This window comes from Aptenodytes patagonicus, chromosome 14, assembly GCF_965638725.1.
Source record: "Aptenodytes patagonicus chromosome 14, bAptPat1.pri.cur, whole genome shotgun sequence".
Classification (NCBI taxonomy): domain Eukaryota; kingdom Metazoa; phylum Chordata; class Aves; order Sphenisciformes; family Spheniscidae; genus Aptenodytes; species Aptenodytes patagonicus.
Window position 1 is genome coordinate 2,916,277 of NC_134962.1, and position 24,294 is coordinate 2,940,570.

Here is a 24,294-nt window from a genome sequence, read left to right on the forward strand (position 1 = left end):
TCTTAGCGGGCGAATAAATGCATGCCATTCCCTGGCAAGTCCAGTTTGCTCCGTTCCCGGAATTTGGGATGGGTGCATAGCTCTCTTCCCATCTCTGCAATGTGTGACAAATAGCTATTCGACGATAATAGATAATGCCAACAAGAAACGTTTACAAAGGCATCGTGCATTGTATTGCCTGCTTCTTCCCTTCCTCTAGGTATGAATTGATTCTAGCTTGAAACTAAACTACAAATATTTTTAGCACAATTGCCATTGTTATAATTGTTATGCCCACTGTCAAGCACATATGAAATGTGACGATAAGGAACAAATTACAGGATAAAGCAATAAAATACAAGGCAGGCACAGTCTCTTTGAGCTGTTTTCCATGTTGACATTTTTCAGATAGAAATAATTTCCCTTGGTTATGGAAGGATAATACTCAAACATGTAGAAGGTAGTCCGATTTGAGAGCACAGAAAACAACTAGAGCCCAATTCTGCAAAGATTTCATGAATATGTGCATCATAATTGCAGTGAAGAAGACTAATAGCAAGTGAAGGCTTATTAAGGTAACGTACCTAGTGTGCGATTTTGCTTGTAAGTTAATGATTTTGAATGATGGCTTTGAAACTTCTTAGGTAAAAAAAAAAGTCTCTGGAACAGGACTTAAACCAAAGAGCACTCATTTTCACTTTTTCCTCTTTTACAGATTTCCCAAACCTTTTCTAATCTGTTACTAAGACTTGATTTTGGCTATTAAATATTTCAGTCCCTGATATAAATGAAGTGGCATTACCACTCAGTTTATATTGCACAAAAATACCTGAAAAATTCTCTTCTAGCATAGCTGACAGCACGAGCTTCAAGTATTAGAGGAAAAAGAGAAACAACAAAACCCTATTTTGACTTGTTTATTAACACCTGTGTGGACTGAATACCATACTCGGTACTAGCAGCACTTGTCGTGGACTGAGAAGCCGTGGAGTTTTATTGCCTTTTTCCCTCCCAACACACCTGAGATTAGCCACTATATCAGAGTAATGTGCAGGATGTCACAATGCTTAAATTGAGGGGGAACAAAAAGAAACGTAGATACCCCTGTTAGATAAATCCATTTAATAAATCTGAAGAGCGAGGAGAAAGGAATAGACCTGTTCGCGTGATAAATGTCACCATTCAGGTTCTGCGTTGTCATTACTTGTGACTTATGTAACTATAACTGTGTGAATAATAATAAACCCCCGAACTCGGCCCTTTTAGCTCCGTGAGTAGTCTCGTTAATTAATGGGAATGTGATAACACCCTTTTCTCGGAGGGTTTTTTGGTACTTCCGTGTGTTGCATGCTCTGATAGCACCCTCTGAACGGTAAGCAGGTTGTCACCCGAGCCACCAAAGACTCGATCTCATTTTTAACTTTATAGGCTTGAGAACTCAAAGTGACTTTTGGGGGTGTCTTATTTTTGTAAATCTTGACAGAAGCCCATTCCTACTAACATTATGTCACCTAACAAAAAAGTAGTGTGTGAAGTATTTTCTGCCATGGGATGAAACGTCAGCCCAGTTGTTATTAAATGTTTATTTTTTATTATTATTTATTACACTGAATAAATAAGATTTATTTATTATTAATCATAGCATTCAGGGCTATTGATATTCATTGCATTTGGCAGCCACAGCATAGCAACCTTACCCAGCTACAATGATTTTTGCCATTAGATTATAGAAATGCCACATGCACTTAATAAAACAATCACTTCCCTCTCGTTGTACAAGGGAACATTACTTTGTCCTTCCTTTTCAGCTGAGAAACCCACGTTTAAGGGCTTTTCTGATACATTTCCTGAGTTAACTTGACACTGGCAAAATCTGTAACTACATCTCATTACCAGTACAGCCCTACTGGTGGTCAGGCAAGAGAGGCTAGAGTTTAGGCAGGAGTTTAGTCCTACGGCTAAAACAAGGAGTCCTGCCTACACTGTGGATCACACACACCGCAGCCCCCGCCGCTGAATTTCATGGCCAGCTTTTCAAAGCACAGACAAGATCAGGAGAGTAATCAACCCCCATCCTTCCACTGCATATTTATAGGAAATTCTCTTCTGATTTGAGCTCACCGTGCCCACTCCTCCCTGCAGCTGGGAGTGCACTTTAATGTGTGCATTTCTACTATCAACCAGGTTACTAAGACATCCTTTCATTATGTTTCTCCACTTCATAGCTAGAGCTGAAGAAAAGCTTGAGCAGCTACTTGTATTTAGAGACCCCCATCAGACCTTCTGCCTATACACGTTTTTTTCATTTCAGGAATGAGACAAAATTTGGGAAGTCTTTGTATGAGACAGCAGGAAGCCTTACCTCTGATACTAAAACAGCAAACAGAAAAGCAAAAGCTTTTATTTAACAAGCAGCTATTACTACACACAGCTTTAATTTTGTGTTAAGGTCACACACGTGTGGGTCACATCACAGTTTGTATCATTGTCAATCAAAGCTACCAAAGTGGCCATCTAGCATGGTCCGGACAGGATGAAAAAGCCTGGAAGTGCTGCTAGCTGCCTGTATCTACTCTGTGGATATTCAGAATGAACTTTGGGAGGCTGGTTCAAGTAGCTTATTTCCAAGGCAATTAATTCTTTCTAAAGTAAATGTGTGTAAAAAATGCTCCTTCAGCCTGGTGCCACCTGACACTGCTGACTTCTTAATACATATTAGCTCTCACTGGCTGGAATTGGAAAGAATATCACTGAAAACATGGCAGAAAAGTAGCTCTGTTTTGTGTATGCGTGTGTTTGAATAGCTTCTGACTGCGCGTTTCGTACCTACCTCAGGGCAGTACTGTACACTCATGCACGCACTGCTGTAGATGTCCTTCAGAAGACACCCTAAAAGAAACTCGTTACTGATTTCTTCTCCATCGTATCACATGAGACTTGTTAAATTGGCTTGGGGAAGTTCATAATCATTTGAGAGGAAAAAATGATTCCTAAGCAAATGGAGAAGCAGCTTGTCTAAATGAGAGTGCCCTGAGCCGCTGCCCAAAATTGGAGACTGCTCTCACCCTTTAGGCTCTTTTTTTGTCATATCATTTGAGAAATGCAACTGTTGCACGGAAACCTTGAATAATCACTTGGTATCAATACCCAGGGACCTTGGCAGCTGCATTGAATTATTTCTTGGTCACACTGCCTAGTGAAATTGCAGCTGGAAATGTGGCTGCAATCATGCCAGCTACTCAGATTGCATGGGCTGAGATGCTGGGATGTCAGCTGTGACAGCTTGCTTTTCCTGCGTGAATTAACCCTTCGGGCACTCCCTCCTCTCCACTCGAGGCCGTGTCTACGAAAGTACCTGCGCCGTTTACCCGGGAACGCTGACATGCAATCCCCAGAGCTGCTGTCGCCCTAATTTGAGCAGCTCTTCCCAAAGTAGTTCAGCAGTTGTTTCATGTTCCTGGTCTCCAGGTTGTAAATAAGACAGACTGGGAATGTCAGTGAAGGAGGGAGGCTGTTCAGTGCTGCTGCTCAGGTAAGGCGATGGTCCGTGGCACGAGGACCCCCCTCAGACTAACAAAAATGCTGGCAGGTTCCAGGGTGTTTTTGTCTCTATGTTTTTCCTTTATAGTAATGGAGAAGTAGAAAGAGAGTTATTTGAAAGGCTGCTTGTGGGATGTTATGGCAGCATTGTCAAGGCATCTTACTAAAGCCGTAGAAGTGTGAATTTGAACCTTGACTCCACTGTAGCAGTAAATGGGTGCCTATTTGATCCAGGGGAGGAACGATACCAGTCGTGTTTCCTTTCTACAAGCCCGTGGTCAGACAAACAAAGTAGCTGCATCAGCTAGATGTGGACAAATTGTTCACCTTGCTATTATTCTGACATACCGGAGAGCTTAGTGAATCTGCCTTCCACCTCTGCCATCCTCCACTTGCTCATCAAAGAGTGATGAGAATTTGTTGTGCAGCTCAGCAAGTTAATATTAGGGAATTACAAATGCAGAATGTAGATGACGGTGGTGTAGAAATGCCGAAAAGCCTGATTAGGAGCTGCCTTCCCCCCCCAGCATCCAAGACTTCACAGGGATCGGAGAGAAAATGACAGATTTCACACACCAGTTCTGATAAATTTTACAGATTGCCCTGGGCTGCTGGGGAACCATTTCAAAGCACAGAAGTCATTGAGATTGTTTCCTTTCTTGTGTAGTGATGAGAACAATTTTTAAAACATTGTGCTTTGCTCTCACAGGACTGTTTTTGTCTGCGATGTGTTCACCAGGCTGCAAAAGGAGGGGAAGAGCAGAGCGTGGCTCCTTTGGACATCGCCTGCTGAGGGTGTACCACTACGGTGCTGCTCAGTTTGGGCTTCTGCCTCTCTGGTCCCTCTGGAGAGAAGAAGGACATGTCTCTGCTATTGCCACCTCTCTTAGGTCTTCTACTTTGATAGTCTTGGCTTCAGCTGGCTTCAGTCCCAGAGCAGCTGAGCTCTGTAACAACTCTCTATTTATTACCCCAGGGTAACGGGAGGTTTAAAAAATTACAAGTTTAAAATTAGAAAGTCAAAAGTCCTTGCCCTTTTTTCATGATCTTTCTCTCTTTCTAGCTGGTTCAGTAACCCTTTTCTATGTAAAAAGTCTTCCATAAGACACATGGGAATATCACAGAGTCCAGTTCTTATAGTCAGACCTGGCTGCTCAAGGTGAGCAGTGGCAACCTCTGGTCACCAGCAGCTAGGTCCTGTCACTGCATCCAACATTACTCTTTTGAGGAGACAGGGCAGAGGCTAGTGCCCTTTCCTCCTCCCACCCAGGAAGATGATTTATCCTAATCCATTTGTACCCATATACATGTTAAGCATCCACAGCGTCTGGAAGCTTCACAGCTCATCCAGCTCTTACGTGAAGACTTTCCAATTGATCATTTTGAATGTGTCCCCTGCGAAATACTGCTGTGCACGGTGGAAAGCTACCATCAGTCAGACGACTGGCAGCGGGTTTTACTTCTAATTTGTGATAGAGAAATATGATGTGACATGCCACCTTGGGAAGGCTGCTGTCTGCCCTGAAGGAGGGGAGCAGGCTGGCTGATTAGCTCGTAAGGCCATAAAGCACTGGGACAGGCACGTTTTGCCTTTTGGATGTGGCATTGATAAGGTTGGAGTACTCTGACACCACTGCGTTTGATGAGACATCTGTAAAGGCACTGTGACCCAGATGAGGTTATTAAAATGGAGAGGAGGTGAATGTAAATGAACTGAGCGGAATAATGCACGCCACGTGTACCGTGGGGTGTAAGACCATATATAGCTTTCAGCAGCTGTGACAATTACAGGGTTTGGGCTGTGAAAAGACGTGTCCCCAGCTAATACTTTTAGCCTCTATTGCTCATCTTGATCTGTCAGAGCGAGGAGGCTGCGGTTATGAGAGATAACAAGCTGTGGTAAGATACTGCTGCTTTGTTTCAAGCTTGCTAACTTTGCTTCTTGAGTTCTTCTGAAGTAAACCTGTGACTTCTTGAAGTAATTTGGATGTAATCAGCCAGGAACAAGTGATAACAAGGTCCCATTGTTGCAGGTTAATCTCCTTTAGCAGTGCAGCTGGATCCATGCAACCCCCTCAGCACAACAAATTTGGATGGGAAGAGGTTCCCAATTCAAGCACTGGCTAAGAACAGGGACATTCAGTCTCTGGAGCATCATTTGAACCTGAGGATGATTCCCAGCTGGATTTCATTCCCTCCATGAAGTCAGGATGTGACCAGCGTGTGCATCAGGATCTTAAAGTGAAGGGGTATCCTCAGGAATTAAAGGAGGAAAAAAGAAACAACTAGGATCTCTTAAACATACCTGTGACAGAGCATTTGGAGAGGACTGCAATAATGACTGCTTGACCTTTTCTTGGTCTTCTTGACCTTTTCTTGGTCTTCTCCTGATGGCAGTCTGATGGAGAGAGATGGAGCTGCCTGCGATTGCCTTGCTCTGTGTACACACATCAGGGATCAATATCCCTGCTGAGAATCCCTCAGACCCCATCCAAAACCCCTTAATCAGGAGAAATCCTTCTTGCCATCCAGACTGGACTCTTGAAGCAACATCCTCTCCGTGAAAAGCTGAGGACGAGGTTATACTCCAGGAAGTAAAAAACCCAGGATACTGAGCAATTTTGGTTTTCTTTCTTCTTTGCTAATTTAAAGTTGTAGTTGGTTTCATGAGTTAAACTCTCAGGGTAGATGTGTGACCCTGCAGCACTCATGCAGGAATTCAGATGGTCAGGACTTTGCACAATTTTTAGGAGATGCTGGCAGCTGCTGTGACCATGCGAAGCCAAGTGCCGCTGTATAGTGGCACATGGGGGATCCCCGGTGGTAACTGCACATCGGTGATGGCACTGTGTTTTGGCAGCCTCTGCGCTGCCTCATCCAATGGTGCCTTGTTAATGCACCTGCTAATTAAATAAACCTAATTGGGATCTAAGTTCTACATGTTTTATTCACTAAGGTCCAAATTCAGCTAAGTTAATATTTCGTCTCACGGAAATAAAGGTTTTTCTGGAGTTCTGCAGGAGACTTTTTAATTAGCCTGCAAAGAGTAACCAAAAAACCAAACCTATTGTCAGGAGATTCAGACTCAGTGCACCTCCACTGGTGTCCATAATCAAAAGGGGTTGGAGACCACAGTACTGAAGCAAGTGTCCAACTTTCAACGTGTGAGTAGCCCCACTAAAACCAGCGAGGCTACTTGGATGCTTAAAGGCAGATCCCCTCTGTGTCCAGGCCTCCTGCTATACTAATGCAGATAAGAAATCATACGAATGAAGATTACAAGATCAGGCTCTGGAAGTTTTAAGTCCCTCTCTTTGAAATACAGGATACATTATCCCTGTGGTTTCACCCTTCTTAATAAACTAAGGAGAGTCAGCGTGTTTTCTCTCAGATGCATGTGGAGTCTCAGCCAACACATGGTTGCCTTTTACTTAGCTTATCAAGATAAAAGTGCAGGCGGAAAAAATCCTGTTTATGTCAAACTCAGTATTTCGGCAGCAATACCTTTTGCCTTATCGCACAATGTCTCCTTTGTAGTACAACTGAGTTGGAAAATAGCTGTGCTTATGGGAGGTTTTTAGAAGCAGGAGGCAGTACAAGAGATGGAGGAAACCTTAAGAAATGGCACAATGGCCAGGTACTGACCTGCACGGCTGCAACCCAGCCTTTCCCATGCTGTTCCCAGCAGTTTCCAGAGCACGTAACACAAACCAGCCTAACCCCAGCCTGCTCTCGGCAGCCTTGAGCTCCTGTTTTAATTCTGATGTCAGGTTGCCTGACCCTACAGCGCAGAGCGAGACTTCCCTATGCAGTTTGTAAGGAATGTTTCATCTGCATTCATTAAAAAAATAAACTGGTCTTTGTTCCTATTGCCTCCGCCATCCAAAAACCGTCTTCATGGCACTACAAATACTGCCAAAGTTTCTTCGGCCCACAGCTTTCTGGGTGAGGTAAATTGGTTTATTCTCTGGGTGTATTCCTTTTACCTGTAATAAAATGTGTTTTATTGTGTCTGACTGCATTAATTGGTGCCCTGGTTATGTGCAGTGCACATAATTGAGATAATCAATATACTTTACCATTTAAAACCAGTAGGATTTGTGATCAAGTCAGAGTCTGTCTCCTAATCTTAGGTAGTCAGGGTTTGCGTGTTTGCTCTGTTTCTGTTGTTGTTTCTGTTTCTCTCTGTGGCTGATGTGAATAACAAAAATGTTGTTAATATAAGGTTTTTAACATTCGTAGCGCTTTAGGACTAATCCTGCTTCCTTGGGGTATAGTCAGGCAATGCTCTCCTCGAGTAAAATGATAGAGACTCTATCATTTCAGCTACCGTCTCCTTCTCACACCACTGTAATAAGCAGTGTGGCATGCTTATTTAAAGGAAAGCAGAGCTGGTCACTCATGGTACAGTCACACCCTGCTTTGGAGGCAGAAGCAAACCCTGACTTGCTTCAGAGGAAGAAGGAACGGCCTAAGAGTAAGAGAGCAAACTGTCGTGCAGCCATTGGAGTCACTGGAGATTGCAAAGAGACGGCATCATCATCAGATGAGGCTCGCCCAAAGCTTCTTATCCTGTTGTGTTGAGCTTAGCAACAAGTCTGTCCCGATCACAACACGTGGTGTGTGACCAGAAACGTGTACGGCAGGGAGGGCTGACGTGATCCCGTGTCTTCTGGAGCCCGCTCCTCCTTCTGGAGTGGAGGCAATGTGAAGCACTCGGGCATGTAAAGGAGGTGGTTGTGTGCTCGTGGATTTGCTCTACTATTCGTAATTGAAGTAGGCTGACTAGGTTTTCTACAGATGCAGGGTACGGCGAGTGGTTCATGGGCGGTGCTCAAGTAGAAGCTCTTCTTGGAAGAAGAGAGATGGTCCCGGACATCCCTGTGCTACTAGTCAGCTGTGACTCATACACAACCCTGGGTATATACTTTACCCACAAACGTGCATTTTAAAGAATTCCTTGTCTTATCCCCCTTTCTGAGTTTGTCTTCCGTGTGCACTCTCGCTGACAAATTCTATGGGAAGAGCGATTGTATTTTAAGCTAATTCTGGGCTTCGTGATTTTTAGGGTGAGCATGCCAGCACCTGAATGGGGAGGAAGGTGATGGGCATATGTGGAAGGGGGAGAGGAGCTCCTGATTCCCGTTGCCTAGGGTGCCCTATAGGCTCTGTGTCCTATATACACAGCTCGCCTGCCCCGTGCACCCCTCTGTCCCGGCACATAGCCGGCGCTCCCGGCCAGCGGCAGAGCCGGCTCCGCCTGGGGAAAAGCGTCCCATCGAGGGAAGAAATCAGGGGCTGCCCCCACCAGCCCTCGCCAGGGGAAAAGGAGCTGCCCCCGGCTGCGCCGCTCTGCCTGGCTCAGCCTCCCGCGGGAGGGCTCTGGCCCGGGAGCATCCCCCCTCGGCTGCGAGGGCTCCGGGAGGGGGGGGAGCATCCCGGCGGCGGCAGCGAGCCCCCGCCCCGCAAGCCCTGCCCGCATTTGGGACGGCAGCCGCCGCCGGGGCATTGCCCTTTTAAGCTGTGGCCCCACTGCCTCCTCCCCGGCTCCCGGAGGGGCTCCGGCAGCCGCCGCGACCTCCCTCTCTCCCTCCCTCCCCTCCCTTCCCTCCCCTCCCCTCCCTCCCTCCCCGCTCCCGGCGGCGGCGAGCGGCAGCTGCGGGCCGGGGTGCGGAGAGCCCCAGGGCGGCGGCGGGGCCGCAGCGAGCCGGGCTGCCCCTGCCCCCGCTGCTCGGGGACCATGGGATGCTGCACCGGGCGCTGCACCCTGATTTTCCTCTGCACTTTGCAGCTGGTAAGTGGAGGCGCTCCGGGAGGGGAGGGGAAGGGGGGACGGACGGCGGAGAACTGGGGGTTCGGCTCCCCGGGACGGGGACGGGAAGAAAAGTCCCCCCCCCCACCCCAGCGCCTCGGTGCCCGCTGCCCCGGGGCCGGTAAAAGGCTCCGGTCCCTCCTCAACTTCGTCTCGGAGGAGGAAGGTGGAGGGATGTCAGGCTGCGCTCCGGGGACGCTTTGCTGCGCGGGGGGATTTACTGATGCCTAAAACTGGGATAAAGGTTAAAAAAAAAAAAAAAAAGTTCTCAATTCATAAGTTTGTGCTTATAAAATACAACTAAAAAAAAATCACTCCGTCAAAGGAGTCCCGGCGGGCTTGGTGGCGATGTTGCAAACCAAACCAAATCAAACCAAACCAAACCAAACCGAAACTTCGTACGTGCCGAAACCCACCGGTACCTTCAGCCCCGGGTACGTCCAGCGGCAAGAAAGGGCTCGCCTGTATCGCACCCTGCTCGCCTGCTCGGGAGAGGTCTGTGCTGGCTCGGAAGGAATTATTTCAAACCTCCTCGGGATGAAGTGCTTAGATAGAAACGTGCTTATAAATATGCATCTATTTATTTAGGAATAAACTTCCCGGTGTGCGGAAAGTGTGGTCCCTGGTGGGCACGGGTTCCTCGTCCTCATGACATCTGCGTACATGTCACTGCGAGCAGTGATAAACAAAGGTCTGGTTGTTCCCCGAGTGTCTGTGCATCCAGCCTGGATCTGGAGGGTCCCCTTCTTGTCAATAGCTAATGGGCTCCAGGGCTCCTCGAGCCTTAAAAAGGAAATGACAGCATCGCCGTATTTAATTTCATTTATTTCTTCCAAATCTGCTTTATTTTGGAGCATAGCAGCGTGCAGGAAAGGGCAGGCTTTCCCGCGAAGTTCTGTTTAATAGTAAGCCAGTGCCAAGGGACGAGTCTCGTTAAAACTCTTTGTTTTGGAGTTGCTTACTGTGACAGCAGTGTGTTCTCCGCGAAGGGACGGCGAGCGGGCACTTTGCTGAAGGTGGGAGAGAACCTCTCATTAGAAGAAACCTGCTAGTTTTTAAATGTAAACCCTCAGCCTGAAATTGAAGGGGGAGAGGGTGAGAATGCAACCCTGTTCACTCTGACTAGCACAATCGGAAGATGTGGATGGAAGATTTGGCTCGTAGTTAAACAAAATACAGAATAGAAGTGGTGGGGGTTTCTCGCACAAAGCGTCTCGCTAGGCATATTTATGAGCGAGTTGAATGGCTGGGGAGTGTATTTAGTCTCCTGGATTATTTCTTTTGATTTTTCACCCGTGATCACAGAAGAAAGAAGCTGTACCCTGTATTACATTAGAAATTGGCACCTCAGCACTCACTGACTCTTAAACCCATCGCTGTGTCATCCTGCTTTAAAGCACACACTCACACACACACACAGGAGAGAAAAAAGAAAAAAAAAAAAAAGAGAAAGAGAAAAAGCCGTGAGCTGCTGGTGCTGTTCTTATTTCTGACAAGCGTGGGAGTTTTCTCGTATCCAAGATACAGGGACAAAGAACCCCCAGCATTTTATTTTCCTTAAGACCCTCCTCCTTGAAGAAAAGAATCAGTTTGGCTCATTCTTAAGCAAGTTTGGTTGCTTTGGCCGTAGCGATTTCCCATGGCACTTGCGGGGTGAATTGGTAGAGCTGGAAAAATGTGAACTATGGTGAGGGAATTCCTGGAGCCGCACTCCGATGGGGGTGAGGTCAGGAGATCCTGGCCGGTTCCCAGCAAGTGCTTGGGCGAGGGTGAGATCCAGCCTGGTGCTTTTTTATTATTTTTTTAAGCAAACTTGGTCTGTAAGTTGTCACATCCCTTCCACATCAGTACAGCCAAGTGACCTGCAGGACTTGCTATTGCTCAGGGTGGGTTCTGGTAAGACAAAACACGGAAGCAATCAGGCCAAGATCATCAATAAATTATAATGACGTGAACTTCCTTTGTTCCTCTCGTGTCTCTGCTCAGCTTCATTTGATACTTTGAACCCTTCACAGTCTTCCCTGTGTGTTGCCAAGCACCGTGTCTCCCACTACCAAAGTCCCAGGGGAGAAATCCTGGCCCCGCTATGGTCAGTGGATGCTTTGCCTCCGACTTGGATGGGGAGAGGATTTCAGCGCTGGGATTTCCCACTTTGGTTTTGCAGCACGCCCCTGTGTTTCCTTACGTGTTCTCATGTCTGTTCCTCAAGGCTTCACTGGGGCTTTTTATAAATGATGAATGGAAACACGAAACAACCCCCCCCAAAAAAAAAGCAAATTAGGAATTTGAGTTGCAATGCTTCGTAGAGATTGTTTTATTATTAGGTGCAAGCAGTTGAGCGAGTGTGTGGGGAAGTGTTTGCACGCTACAGCCTAAACGTTTCCCTGGAAAAAAAGGCAGAAAACAAACATACTCATCATTGCAGTGTATGCTCGCAAAGAAAAAGTTTGTGATCCAGTCAGAGAGCAGAACAACGTGTGAATTCAAGGAGCCGCTACACAATGCGAATACCAACTAGATCTTCAGCCCCCCACGGGCTGAGCGCTCGTGGCGCAGATAGAGGAGGAGAGCTGTGTGCGTCTGTCTGAAGAAAATCAGGGCTGACTCCCCAGCGGTTTGCTAATCAAGGGGGGAGGAAAGGCTGTAGTTTGAATAAATAATTTGCCATGTTCCAATTTTAGGTTATTGTTTCCTTGAAACGTCCACGTTAGGCTCTTGCTTTGCCGATCCGTGCTGCAGGGAGGCTGCGAGAAGGTTCTGGCTCTCCCTCCCCCGGATCCCGGTGTGTGTCTCTGTCCCTAATCCTTCCCTTCGTCCCGATCCACCCCTGTCTTCAGCAGAAGTTTGGGCGAACGTTGGCCCAGGTCAGGGCCACCCTGCAGATGAGCTTATCCTCATCCCTGGCATACAGGGGGACCGTCAGCAAGGTGATGGGGTGTTTGTGGCCCGGAGTTTGTGCATCCCGAGGGTGTCATCACCTCCCAGTTCTCACTTTGCCCGAACACCTCTGCCATTCAGGTGCTGATGTTACCTACAGCAGCTCGCCAGCCCTTGCTCATCCCTCCCAGCCCTTGGGCAGCTGCATATTAAGAAACACGAGCAGAACTTAAATGAGGCATAGGCGTCCCCAGGAAAAAATCAGGACTCTCTAAGAGGACCTCTGCAGAGGGTTAAGAAACGTCCCTTGTAGAAATGAGGGTTGAAAAAGGCTTGTCGAGGGCAGGATTTCTGAACCCGAGTGGTATGACAGAGACTGTCGCACCCAGCAGGACTGTGGACTGGGTGGGTCATGGTGAGAAACCACAAACGAGGGCTGGGTCTCAGGCAGGGAGATATTAAAAAATCATTGATTTGCTTCTTTCCTCTCTGCCAGCGTGAGATTGCACCCAAACGGTGTATTTTCTGGAGCAGTAAGTGATTGCGCACTGAAGGCACTATGTGAATTTATTTCCACCAAGCATGGAAAAATTCCCTCCCTCCCCGTGCCCTGTCCCAATAAATCAAACAAGTGTAGTTTCTTTACATTCTGCCTGTGGATTGAGAGCTCAGATGCCAAGCAAAGCCTGGAGACAATTTTACAGATACATTATAAATCCCCCTAGAATAAGAGCTTCTAATGGAAAAAGTGACTAATACTTCAAATGAGCACAGAACAAGGCACCCTGGGATGGGACTGCGTATTGAGACTAACCAAAAGTAACCATATACCTTTATTTATTTATTTTCTCGTGCTCTCTTTCTCCCTCGCTCCCTTCTCAGCGATGCCTTTTTAATCTCTTACAGAAGGGGGTGACCAGTTCTGGAAACTATTTGAAACCAGCACAGATCCTTCTCTAGCTACCCTCTTGTAACTAAAGCGGTCGTGTCAGTTTGATCGAGGCATAAAGCGACGAAGAGCATGCAGGGGGTGAGTGAGGGCAGACGGGGAGCGTGGCAGACAGGCAGGTGGGATTGCACGGCAGGATCTGGGCAAAAAAAAGCATGAGTTAAAATAGGTGGGCTCGATCGGATCGGCACACATGGGCTGCAGGAGGGGGAGGGTGGTAGAGCATCTTCCTATCCAAGGTCAGGAGCAAGCAGGATTGCAGCATCTGCACTTTGGGGGTTGTGGCGATGCCTTTCTTGGCTTTCTCCTCTCCATCCCAGGGACATTTTGAACTGGAGGCAGGGTGGGGAGAGCAGGACCCGTCTCTCCCCTCCTCTGCAGCTGCGTCCGGAGCTGGGGCAGTTTGATGCATCTCCTGAGGGAGGTCTGAGCTCCCACAGCTGTGGTATGGCTGAGCTCAAAGCATTCAAGGCCAGAGCAGGTGCGAGGGGAAGCACAGCGTCCCTTTGCTCATCACGCTGCTCAGGACCACTCCAAAATTACCTTGTGCTCTCCCCAGCTGTTTATCTCCTCCATGTTTTGTGCTTAAATTATAATCCCTCTAGGGAAAGGACTATCTTTCATGTATATGCACGGCACCTAGCACCGTGATGGCTTGAACCTTTCCTGAAGTCCTTGAACAATACTCCAGGCTAAATAATAACATAAGTCTAAAGACTACGTTTGACAGATGCTGTCTTCTCCGTGTCTGTTCCAGACAAAGGAAAATTAAAGCTGTGCCAATAATAGAGCTCGTCAGCATTTTCCACTGAAGCTGACTTTCAGTAGAAACCTGGGGATTTGACTAAATGAATATTTTCATGAGAAGTATCTGCTTTCCATGGACAATTCTGAGTTTTTTCTCCCAAGTTTTGGCCAGAATATTTTGGCGAAAAATCAAAAATGTGCTGGCAAATGTTTGCTGTGCTGGCAAACATTTTTAATTTTGGAGTTGCGGAGCTTTTCTTACAAAAAGTTGAATTTTTGCATGAGGAGATTTATCTTTTTTTTTTCTTTCTTTTTCCTGAGCAGCTGGAGTCAGTACCACTGTAGCACAGTGGTCTGAGCCCAAAAGCTTCTGAGCAGCACAAGGGAAGAGGAGCTTGGGGTATGCGTTTCAGATGTGCCCCATTGCAGATTGCACCTTGCCTGGCAGCCCGCATCCGCGTTTCCCGGAGCGGTGGCGGAGATTGCAAATGACTCGCAGGAACCACTTTTCTTTGTGTCCTCTAACCAAACCCATCTACTGCTTTCAGACCAGGAATGCAATTTGGCAAAGGCCAAGCCAAAAAGCAGCTGAGGGCAGGGTGGTATTGAAGTCAACTCTTCTTCTTGGAGAACCAGGGCTTTATTTTGGCTGACGCAGTATGTTTGCCTGACCGCTCTCTGATTTCTCCTGGCCACTCTCTGCTCCTTTGCCTTCCCCTTTTTCCTGTCTCCGAGCACCAGGGTCATGCAAGAAGAGGAGGAGACTGTTTTCCCCCGATGGGGAACCTCTCCCCCGGCCGGTGTGGGGTTAAGGGAGCGCTGCGCCTGCCAACCCCGAGCTGACGTTGCTCCATTGTGTGCTAATAATATACGGAAACTCGGATCATTTTGGCTGGGGTGCAAAATGGAGCTCTTCCAAGAATCTGCTCCAGGGGCCCTCAAGTAGGAACTCTTGGAGAATAAACTGGATAACAAAGGCCAGATTGTGATCGCTTTTCCTCCAGGAAAACCCTGGAATAGCCCATAGCTTTTCGAGCACTTAAGAAAATGCATATGGTCTAGCAAGCAGTAAGTGCCCCAGCTGTAGCATTCCCTTTTCCCATTAACAAAACATTGGGTTCGAGGTCAGTAGAGCCAAACCTTTCTTTCTTACTAAAAAAACCCCAGAGATAATTTGTGATTTAATGTCCTTATGCTTGTGGGGTTCCCTTTGTCCCCTCTCCTCCCGGGCTGCAGTAGATGTGAGGAGCACACCTAACTGCATAGGTTGTGTCTCTGTGTTTAGGTTTGGTAGAAAGAGAGTTTTCAACAAAGTGGAAACTTTTGTCTCAAAAGTAACGCATTCTTCTCCCATTCCCCGTCTTCAGAACACGAGGAGGGAAAAAAGGACATTTCTGGGCAAAAAAATGAAAATACTCTGGCATTTAGCAACGTTTGCTGAAAATGATGGGGAGGGTTTATCGTGCCAAACCCCAAATATTTGGAACTTTTCAGAAGTGTTTTCAAGCTTCTGTAAAAAAGTTGAAAAGTCTCACTAAAAAGAAGTTGGTTTGGTGTTGTGTTTTTCTTTTTCCTTCGGAGTTGTGCGCTCTGGAAGTTTTCATCTTCCAAATATTTCTGATGTCATCGTGTCTCCCCCAACTTGTGTTGGGGTTTAAGGGGAGAAGTCCTCAAAGAAAAGCACAGGCTTGGGTGTTCCTGCAGGGTAGTGGCTTGCTGAGTTGACTCATTATCTACTCACAGGCCAATGTTTTTTGGTATTTTTGTTGTAGAAGGAAACTCAATGAACAAATGCCCTGCCGAACTGCCAATCTGAGATAGTTCATAATCATTCCAGAATCACAATATTACATTAAAGTTCACGGGATTTCAGAATAAGGATAAATGACTTCTGCTTCACTTGTTTATTGAGCTCTGATAAGGGTCAGAATCTTATTTCATCATCTTCTTGCCAGGGATAACAGTGGTGATTACAAAAGCGAGGATTAATAGTAGTAAATGTAGGGAATCAGTAGTAAAGTAATAATAGGAAAGTAGGTATTAATAGTAGGGATGAGAAAAACTGAAATGATTGAAATATCTGGCAGAAATCTTTGAGATGGGGTTTCAACAAAGGTGCTGCTTCTCACCAGCATATCTGATTTGCGTTTCACGTTGAACTTAGAAAAGGCAATGGTGATGTTGTTCTGGCTTCTCCCTGGTTAGCTGAGCCCTGGGCCCACACCTGAAAGTCCTTGTGAAGAACAGAAGTTTTATTTTGCTTTATGTTCCGAGGTTTCACAGACTAGAGAGGAGCGAGCAGCAGTTCTCTGCTGGGGCAAGATCAATAGATCCTCCCTTGACTTCGCTGTAGCTCATTAACATCAACTGTCTTTTCCAAGGGATGCTTTTTGGTCTCATTTCCACAAGGACTTAATTGCCATTTTCCTCGTGTCTGTGGCTTGTTCTCAGCACAGCTGCTTCTGTGTCAGGATGTTAGACACAAATATATTGTTTATCGGGGAAGCTCACGTCCCAGATTTTCTCTCAAAGCTGAGGATTCATGGAAATTAGGAGAGCAGCTTTTCTGATCCCCCTTCCCCCTTCATCCTGGATGTTGTTTGGGTGAATCTAGGTTTAGTAATTGAGGTGTCAGATTCCCTGACACCTTTCGGCTGAAGGGATGATGGTGTGGAAGCAGTGACCTCCGCTGCCATCTGCCACGGCTTAATGAAAATATACTGTGGGAATCAAGGCAACAGCTTGTCTTCATCACCTGCGTGGAGAAGGCAGACGTCAGGAGTCGTTGTGCCAGCTTCCTTTGCCACCTTTCAGCAACTGGCCAGCCCTGCAGGCAGCTTCCCCCCTGCCCTCCAGGCTCTCTCAGGCCAGCAAAATACCTGCTTTCTTCCCTCTTTTTTTTCCTGCATTTTTTTCATCCAGTGCTCAAAACTCTAGAAAACCAGGACCGTCATCATATTTTTTCTGCACCAATGGAGCAAGCACACAGATGTCCACCCAGGTCCTGGTTTTCAGAAGCGTGGGAGCACAAGTTGCTGCCCCGTTACGGCAGCAGGCAGTCCCGCTGCACGGCGATGGGGCGGGAGGGCCGAGTGGGGGGGGGGGGGATCATGCCCTTTCTGCACTTTGGGGCAGCCCCTCACCACGCAGACTTCTTCCCCATCGCAACTGCCCTCAGAGGAGACAAGAAAGCAGCTGAGGATCCCCCTGATGAGATCCTTGGAGATGGGATACTTGGAGAGGAGTGGGCTAGGCTCCTCATCCCGGCTCGCTCCATCCCACACCCCGCAGAGCTGCCCATGAGCTTGGTCTCCCAGGTCTAGGAGGGCAACAGGATCTCTTTTCTCAGCACGGTTCTCCAAGTCTGTCTCCCTGTCATTGTGCCATCCCCGAGTGACCTGGGACATCACTGACCTAAGGGAGGTAGGTCTGAATGATAGAGGACAGACTCTCTCCTTCATTACTGAGCACTTGGGCAACCAGTCATCTGGTCAAAGATATGAAAGAACAAGAATTGAATATTACTGAGGATAGCTGGGTTACACTTCTCCTCAAGAGCTAAGTACACTTAATAAAAAAAATTAATCCCGGTGCTCAGATGAATACACAGTTACAGCGAATATACAAAGCCTGGGAAGAAGCTTCCTGTGACCCTTCTCTGGGGAACAGGGACTTGTCTTGTGTCTGTGGTGACTCTGACAACAGCCTTGGACCCATTAAAGCGTCTGGTGCTGAATTATATTTCCCAAGTGCTATTCTCTGGAGATAGTTTATCTGTAAGCACCGTTTCATCTGAACAGGGAAGATGAGATGGAGGACACTAAAGAAGGGGATGGAGCATTTTATTACCCACACAGAACTTATAAAATATTGAGTGTAACCTTGCATGGAGTGCTCTGTATGGTGTGTTCATCCATCACAGATAAACAGCCTCACCACAATTAACAGTTTGTCGCTGTCTATCTTCAGCTCCACCTGAAAATTACCTCTGTAGTAACCGGAGCTCAATCTCAGTACCAGGACGGTTAGCCTACCTGGAGATCAGGAGGAATCCAAATCCTGGCCTTACTCAGGTTTGTTCATATTTAGGAGGTTTGGACATTATTTCTACAGTACTACAGTAAGAGCATTGCCCTGCACATTAGAAATGGCTTCATTGTGTTGGGAGTACATTGGGTTGTACTCTAAGGTCTACGAGCAAATGTTTCCCCTACATGAAGCTCAGCAGATAGATGGTCTTTTTGTGGAGGGTATGTGGCAGGGTCTTTCCTTAATATTACTGCTATGGTCCAGATACTCAGGAGTGCCTAACTCCATGCTCTGGGGCTTGGGAGCATCCATGCTCTGGGGCTTGGGAGCATCCTTTCCTCCCTTCAGAGATGCTGGACCCTTGATACTCTACTAAGAGGGAAATAGTCCCACTTTGGTGGAAGCACCACGTCCAAATGCTCCAAGAACCAGGATGTCATGGGAAAAGCTTAAAAAAGCTTTTCTGCTTCTCTGAGAAGGAATTATTGAGTGGCTGGAGAAAAACTCCTCCTGAACCAAAGACCATCCCTCAGCAGGACAAGACACAGCTGGCCTGGCCTGACTGGCTTTGACCTTCATTTAGAGGCCTGCTCTGAAAGCAGCAGAGACCACAGGTATGTGTTTACCAGCTAAGAGGTCCACGGAGACAAGGTCTAGGTCCATAGGCTGATTAACCTTGTGGAGGATGACCAAGACCGAGTCCTCAGACTTGGGTGGACTATTGCACTTCCCCAGAACCCAAAACACCTTTGAGGTTCTGGGCCGAACACCTCCTGTTCAACTGCAGTGCAGAAGGACTTCTCCTTCAGCTCTTCCCTGGAGGACGGTGAAGAGAACATCCAAGTCTCTAGCCAGATTTGAAGACTCTGTGCATTTAGATAGCTTGCATGAATATCTGAACTACTGCTACTTAGCCAAATCAAACCTAGTTCCTATTTTCCCATGCCTACTGGTAATCCGTTAGCAGCAGATTTCCATGTGTGAGATGAGAATGGGCTCTGACAGGCGGCTGGCATCCCTAGCTCCGGCAGACAACGCACTTTTTGTGATATCATTGTGGGAAAGGCAATACACCTGCTTATATTGTATATGGGCAGAATTAGGGGAGAAATCTGATTATCCTAATTACCCAGAAATGCTAAATATGTGCAGAATACGGTTTGGCTAATTAGCCTGGGAAATTGCTGGCTGTTCGGCAGGGAGGAGAGCGGGTGTTGGGAGAAGCGTTAACGGGAGTTCACAGTCTGTTATGTGCCCTTTGCTTTCCGAGCATGTGGAGAAAAGTGAGCACAGGGGTTTGGAGATGTGATTGCCAGCCTTAAAACAAATTACAAAGCTGGGAAAGGGCAATTCTTTTTCAAATGTCTGCCACTTTTTAGGATTCTGGGTCTTCAAGTTTCCCATCTCATTATTCTGAGAGGAGACATTCGAGGGAAGGATGGGTCTGCCTCGCTGCGCAAACAGCTGGCGAGAGCCCCTGCACGACACCTCCTCAGAGGTATCTGTTCTGCGTGCTCTTTATCCTGCCTTTGCGCTGACACAGGCAGATTCTCAAATGCTCTCAGAAGCCTGAGGAGACGTGATGGTAGTTGGTTCTGTGAATGGTGCTGCTTCGTTTGCATTTAATGGGCTCATTTGCACCACAGCAGTGCGTGTTAGAAGAGGTCTTCTGGCCCGAAACCTGACCTGCTTTTCCCAGAGAAGCAGAGGAAGTCAGGCAGATGCTAGGCAGGGTGGAGGGTGGTTCGTGCGAGTACACCTCAAGGTACTAATCCCCAGATGTCTAGATCCAGAGAACCAGGCTGGTTCCTCCAGCTCCATGCTGGACATACACCCACCAAGCAAACCATGACACTGTATGGGAGGGCTGCAGGACCCACAGGAGTGTGAGGTCGGGACAGCTGGCATGCACACCTCGATGTGTTCTTGGGTCCTACAGTCTACACAAAGCTCTGGCATCAGACCAGAGGCCAAACCCAGATCTTCTGGATATAATCCGTGCCCAAAATGCACGCTTATCCATTGCTCCTTGTAGCCACGCTTCCTCATGTCTTTAAATAAGCCTGCATGGCTTTTATTCCTGACCTCGCCAGAGACTAACGTCTGCCTCGGGCTTTTCTGGAGAGGTTAACTTTCCTGCTCCTAAGTGGCTGGCCATACTCAGTGTGCTCGGGATCAGTCCTGCTGTCAGTTTAAAACAACATTGGCTGGGAAGTTAGCTATGAGGAGCTACAGAAGCGTTCAGGCTTCCAGGGCTGCCACTGAAGCAGCTTAAAACTGAGTTGTGTGACAGCCTGAAAGAACAGATAGGGTGATATAAAAACTCTGCCACGGCTTCAGACAATAAAGACTGTGTCTCCCTTCTGATGAATAATGGCTCTTTGTTTTATTCCTTAGATGACAGGGCTGCTACAACTGCTGAGAACTATTCCAGTGCTAAATATATGGCTGTGTAATAAAGGCTCTGCAATCTATGAACTGGGACTGAATGGGTACTTGAGTGAATCATTTAAAGTACGATGAATTTCTGAAGCGGCTCGTAGTGACAGGAGGTGGAGGGGCAGTAAACTCCTTTGCAGATCGCTTAGCCAAAGGATGCTTTCCTTGCATGAGACGTAACCCAGGTTTCGCGGCTGCCAAGTTTTTCCCTCGTGGTGGCTCCCATGGCCATGTAAAGTTCCTCGCTCCCAGTTTTGGACACTAACCTGCGAACAAAGGGCGTTTCAGATGGAGCCCCAGTGTTTGGTGGTGAGACACTGCACAGATTTTCCAGCAGAAATCCTGGAAACCCAGTCCTGGCAGACTCAATGGGAATGCAGCAGTAAAGCCCTTGTTCAACTGTAACCCAGGGCTGAGAGCTCAATGGGATTTTGCTGGACCCCATCAGAAATAGTGATAGTCTGGAGCCTGCTGTGATAAGGAGGAAAATGCTGCTCCTTACTGCTGCGGTGTTGTGCTAGCAGAAGAGGCGATGCACAAATATTGTTATCACTGTTCTGGGGTTCACCTCAGAGTCTTGCCAGATTAAACTTCCTTGAAATTACTTAATGTAGCAAACTTCCTTGAAATTACTTAATGTAGCGGCAAGGATTTGAATTTCCATAATGTGGATTAGCACTTTTCTATTTTCGCTAATCCTTGCAGACAGACGTGCAAGCAAGAAGATCAAAAGACTTGAAAAAGCTGGTCAGAAAGTTTGGAGTAGGGACAAGCCGAAGATGCCGTCGCTCCAAGGATGAGGAATCGTCTCGCACCTCCAAGGGGAGCGATAACAGCAGCGGGGAGGCAGGGCCGTGTGCGGTTGAAGCTTTGGTAACACATGCTAATAGAGGGCAAGTCTTTGTCCCCTTTTGTGGCCGGGGGAGACACGAGAGTTCATGAGCGCCCCGCGTCTGAGCTGCCCCGCGGTTCGGGGTTCAGTCCCTGCAAGGTCACCAAACTCTTGCACTGCAGAGACACGGCCGCTAAAGATTTGCTGCAAATGAACTTTGTTCTCCAGAGCTGCCAAAGTGGCATCTATTGACCAGCCTCTGTTTTAAAAGGGGGGGGGGGAAGGGGAAAAAGAGAAGGAAAAGAGAAATTCAGCTGTTGAATAAACCATGAGCCATTGAGGAGCTGCAAGTCAGCAGGGGAGGGGCAGGGGCAGCGCAGAAATGAAGGGGCCGCAAACGTCATGCGAAAAATGAAGCGCAGGAGGGGCCTGGCCATTGTGCAACACTCTTGGAAACTTAATTGGAGAGTCGGTTGGTGGGAGGCCAAAAGATGTATACAATAAAAGCGAGACACTCAACTGGACTGAAAATGCAAACAAATTGGGTAGCACAACAGAAGAGGTAAATTATGCTCATAAAATAAACAATGGCTGAGTGACACTGGATAAACAGTTACATATAATAACGCCACTGTTTGTCTCAGCCATCCTAATTGGGAGGCTGGGCAACATCCGATGAAAACTCTGCGTTGCACATTTTCCCTTTATAATGAGGAAGATTTTCCCTCCCCCCCTGAAAGCCTCCCCCCAGTCCCATTTAGCAGCAAACTGAAAGGCCTGGTTTCATTCCACTTTCCCACAGCAAACTCATCCTGGCAGGAACTGCATTAAGGAGGACAAGTAGAAAATGATAATAAATTGAGGACTTGCTCTTATTTCACCTTGTGACAAATCTGTCCAGTGGGTGACTCGGGGAGGGTGACAAGAGCATGGGCTGAGCTGCCGCTTTCCTTTTGACGCTTGGTCATGTGGAAAATAACCCCATTCGAGCCCGCACTCAAAAGGGCTTTCCTTTAAAAATAATGCTTTTTAAAAGGCACTGAATCCTTATTTACACTGTTGGAAAGCCAGCAGCTCGCCTCCATCAAAGTGAACGTCACGGGTCTCATTTCATCATCTACTTGGACTGAAGAGCAAAAACAAAGGGGATGCCGCACAAAAAGTAATATGGTCAATGCCATCAATACAAGTGGGAGAACTTGTTAAACCTTAGCTTGCTTTCTTAGCATTGCTAAAAATTGCTAATAAATCCCTGGTGGGAATCTTTTGTTTCATTGAACTCCTCTCAAGTATAGCAGGAAAACACAGCAGTGCAGGGGATGGTGAGCATGAGAAAACCACGGGCTTAGTGACTTCCACCGTGGCTCACTCCCACGCTTTGAAGCCGAGACTCTCCACCGCCAAGCACTTACTTCCAGCACTCAGTCTAGTTTGTAGCAGAGGTGCGCTCTTACCCTGTAATGACTACCCAGAGCAGATTGTGCTTCCCAAGCTGCTTCAGCAACCTGTGAAAGAGAGAGGCTGAACTTCAGCCTCGAATGCATGTCTAAACTTTTTGCCATCTCCATCCTTAGGTATTTACTCGTTTAATCTGTCTGAGCAGTTCACATGTCTCTCTTTTCTTGCTTGTATTGACCTAAGAACTGGATCTCGTCTTCCCAGCCTGTAATGCTCATGGGGAGGTTACAGCCAAGGAAGGAACCCAAGAGCTGGTCAGCCTTCCTGGCCTCCGAGAGCGGCAGGAACCGCCCTGCTGGGGCCGTGCTGAGGGTACCGGCGTCTCCCGAGATGTGGGTGGCAGCTCAGAAGTCGTCTTGGGTTGCACAAAATTGGCTTTGCCTCCTAAAGTGGCTGGAAAACTGAAATATCCCTAGTTTACATGTCTTGAGGGAGGCAAGGGAAGCTAGATTTGTTACCTGTAATTACTAAGGTAATTAATCAATTCTTTAAGTACGACTGATTTTCTTCCAGTCTTCATTCCAGAAGATGAAAGTCAATAGTGATTGATGCATTTTCTAGCCACTTTGTAGAAGGGAAGTTGTTTGTGGGGATTGTGGTTATTGGAAAATTGCTGCAATGCCCCAAAAGCCTCTGACAGTCCCTATTTGTAACAAAATAGTCGTTTTCCTGTTTGTTGCAATTTAAAACCCTTCCTGTCAAAAGCATTTTACTGGAACCAGAAGCTGGACCACTAAATGTTTTTCATGTCCAAACTACTCTTTTCTTCCCAGTTCTTCTTCATTTCATGCTTTGATGACAGGCCTGGAAGTTTGCTAGCACATTCGTTAGGGGAGAGTTGGTCAGTATTTCTTCACTGATACTATTTTTCAGCTGAAAAAATGCCTACATGTTTTTTCAACTACAGTTTTTCGAGGGGAATTTTTCTTTTATCCTTTTTTTAAAGGAAATAAGCACATTTTTATGTTAGGTTGTTTTTTTGGCAAAGCACAAACGACAGAGTGTCACTAGTGATGATTAAAACTCAGCTGTCGCAGTATGGATCGCTTTATACTGACAATACCGTGCATGAAATGCAAGCAAATCGCTTGGCCTATTTGCAGCCAAACTCCTAAAATACCTCCAGCTTCTAATTTGCCTGAAAACTTTCTGCACGGTGCCACGACGTGCAGAGGGGAAAGTCTCCTGGGTCAGTTTTGATAGATAAACCCACTCACTTCTGCAGTATTAGCTCATCTACTCTGTCCTGACTTCCCAGCTGTTTATTAGACTAAAGTTACGTCCTCTGGCCGCGGAGGGCGAGGTAAGATTAATAGCTGAGATGAGCAGCAGTGGGGGGTCTGGCAGGTGGACTGACTCGGCATCCTCTGCTGGGATTTGGTTGGAGCATCAGCAGGGCTGAATTTGGGGAGATGCAGGCACGGGAGCGGGGCGAGTTTCCCTCTCTGTTTTGAGTGATGGGAAAGGTGAGGGGGCTGGTGCTGGGATTATCACGGGGAGGTGCCCAACCTAAAATGCCACCTCTTTTTATGGGGAGGTGGGCATCCAATAAAACCACTATTGCAATGATGATGCAGTTTCTGCTGATGCAGGATGATTAGTATGAAATATTAAAGAAGCTTTTTACAAATA

The 24,294-nt window shown here is 47.1% G+C and overlaps 1 protein-coding gene across 3 annotated transcripts in view; it reads left to right on the forward strand.

The window, feature by feature from the left end:
• The first annotated feature begins 9,171 nt into the window (after window positions 1-9,171).
• NKAIN4 (sodium/potassium transporting ATPase interacting 4) overlaps window positions 9,172-24,294 on the forward strand; it is a 52,709-nt gene continuing 37,586 nt past the window's right edge. For all 3 annotated transcript variants that reach the window (XR_012996488.1, XM_076352101.1, XM_076352102.1), the window contains exon 1: window positions 9,172-9,313. Coding sequence is in view for 2 of the 3 variants with exons in the window: in XM_076352101.1 (XP_076208216.1) it covers window positions 9,260-9,313 (54 nt within the window). In the remaining variant the exon portion in view is untranslated. The remainder of the gene's footprint in view (window positions 9,314-24,294) is intronic.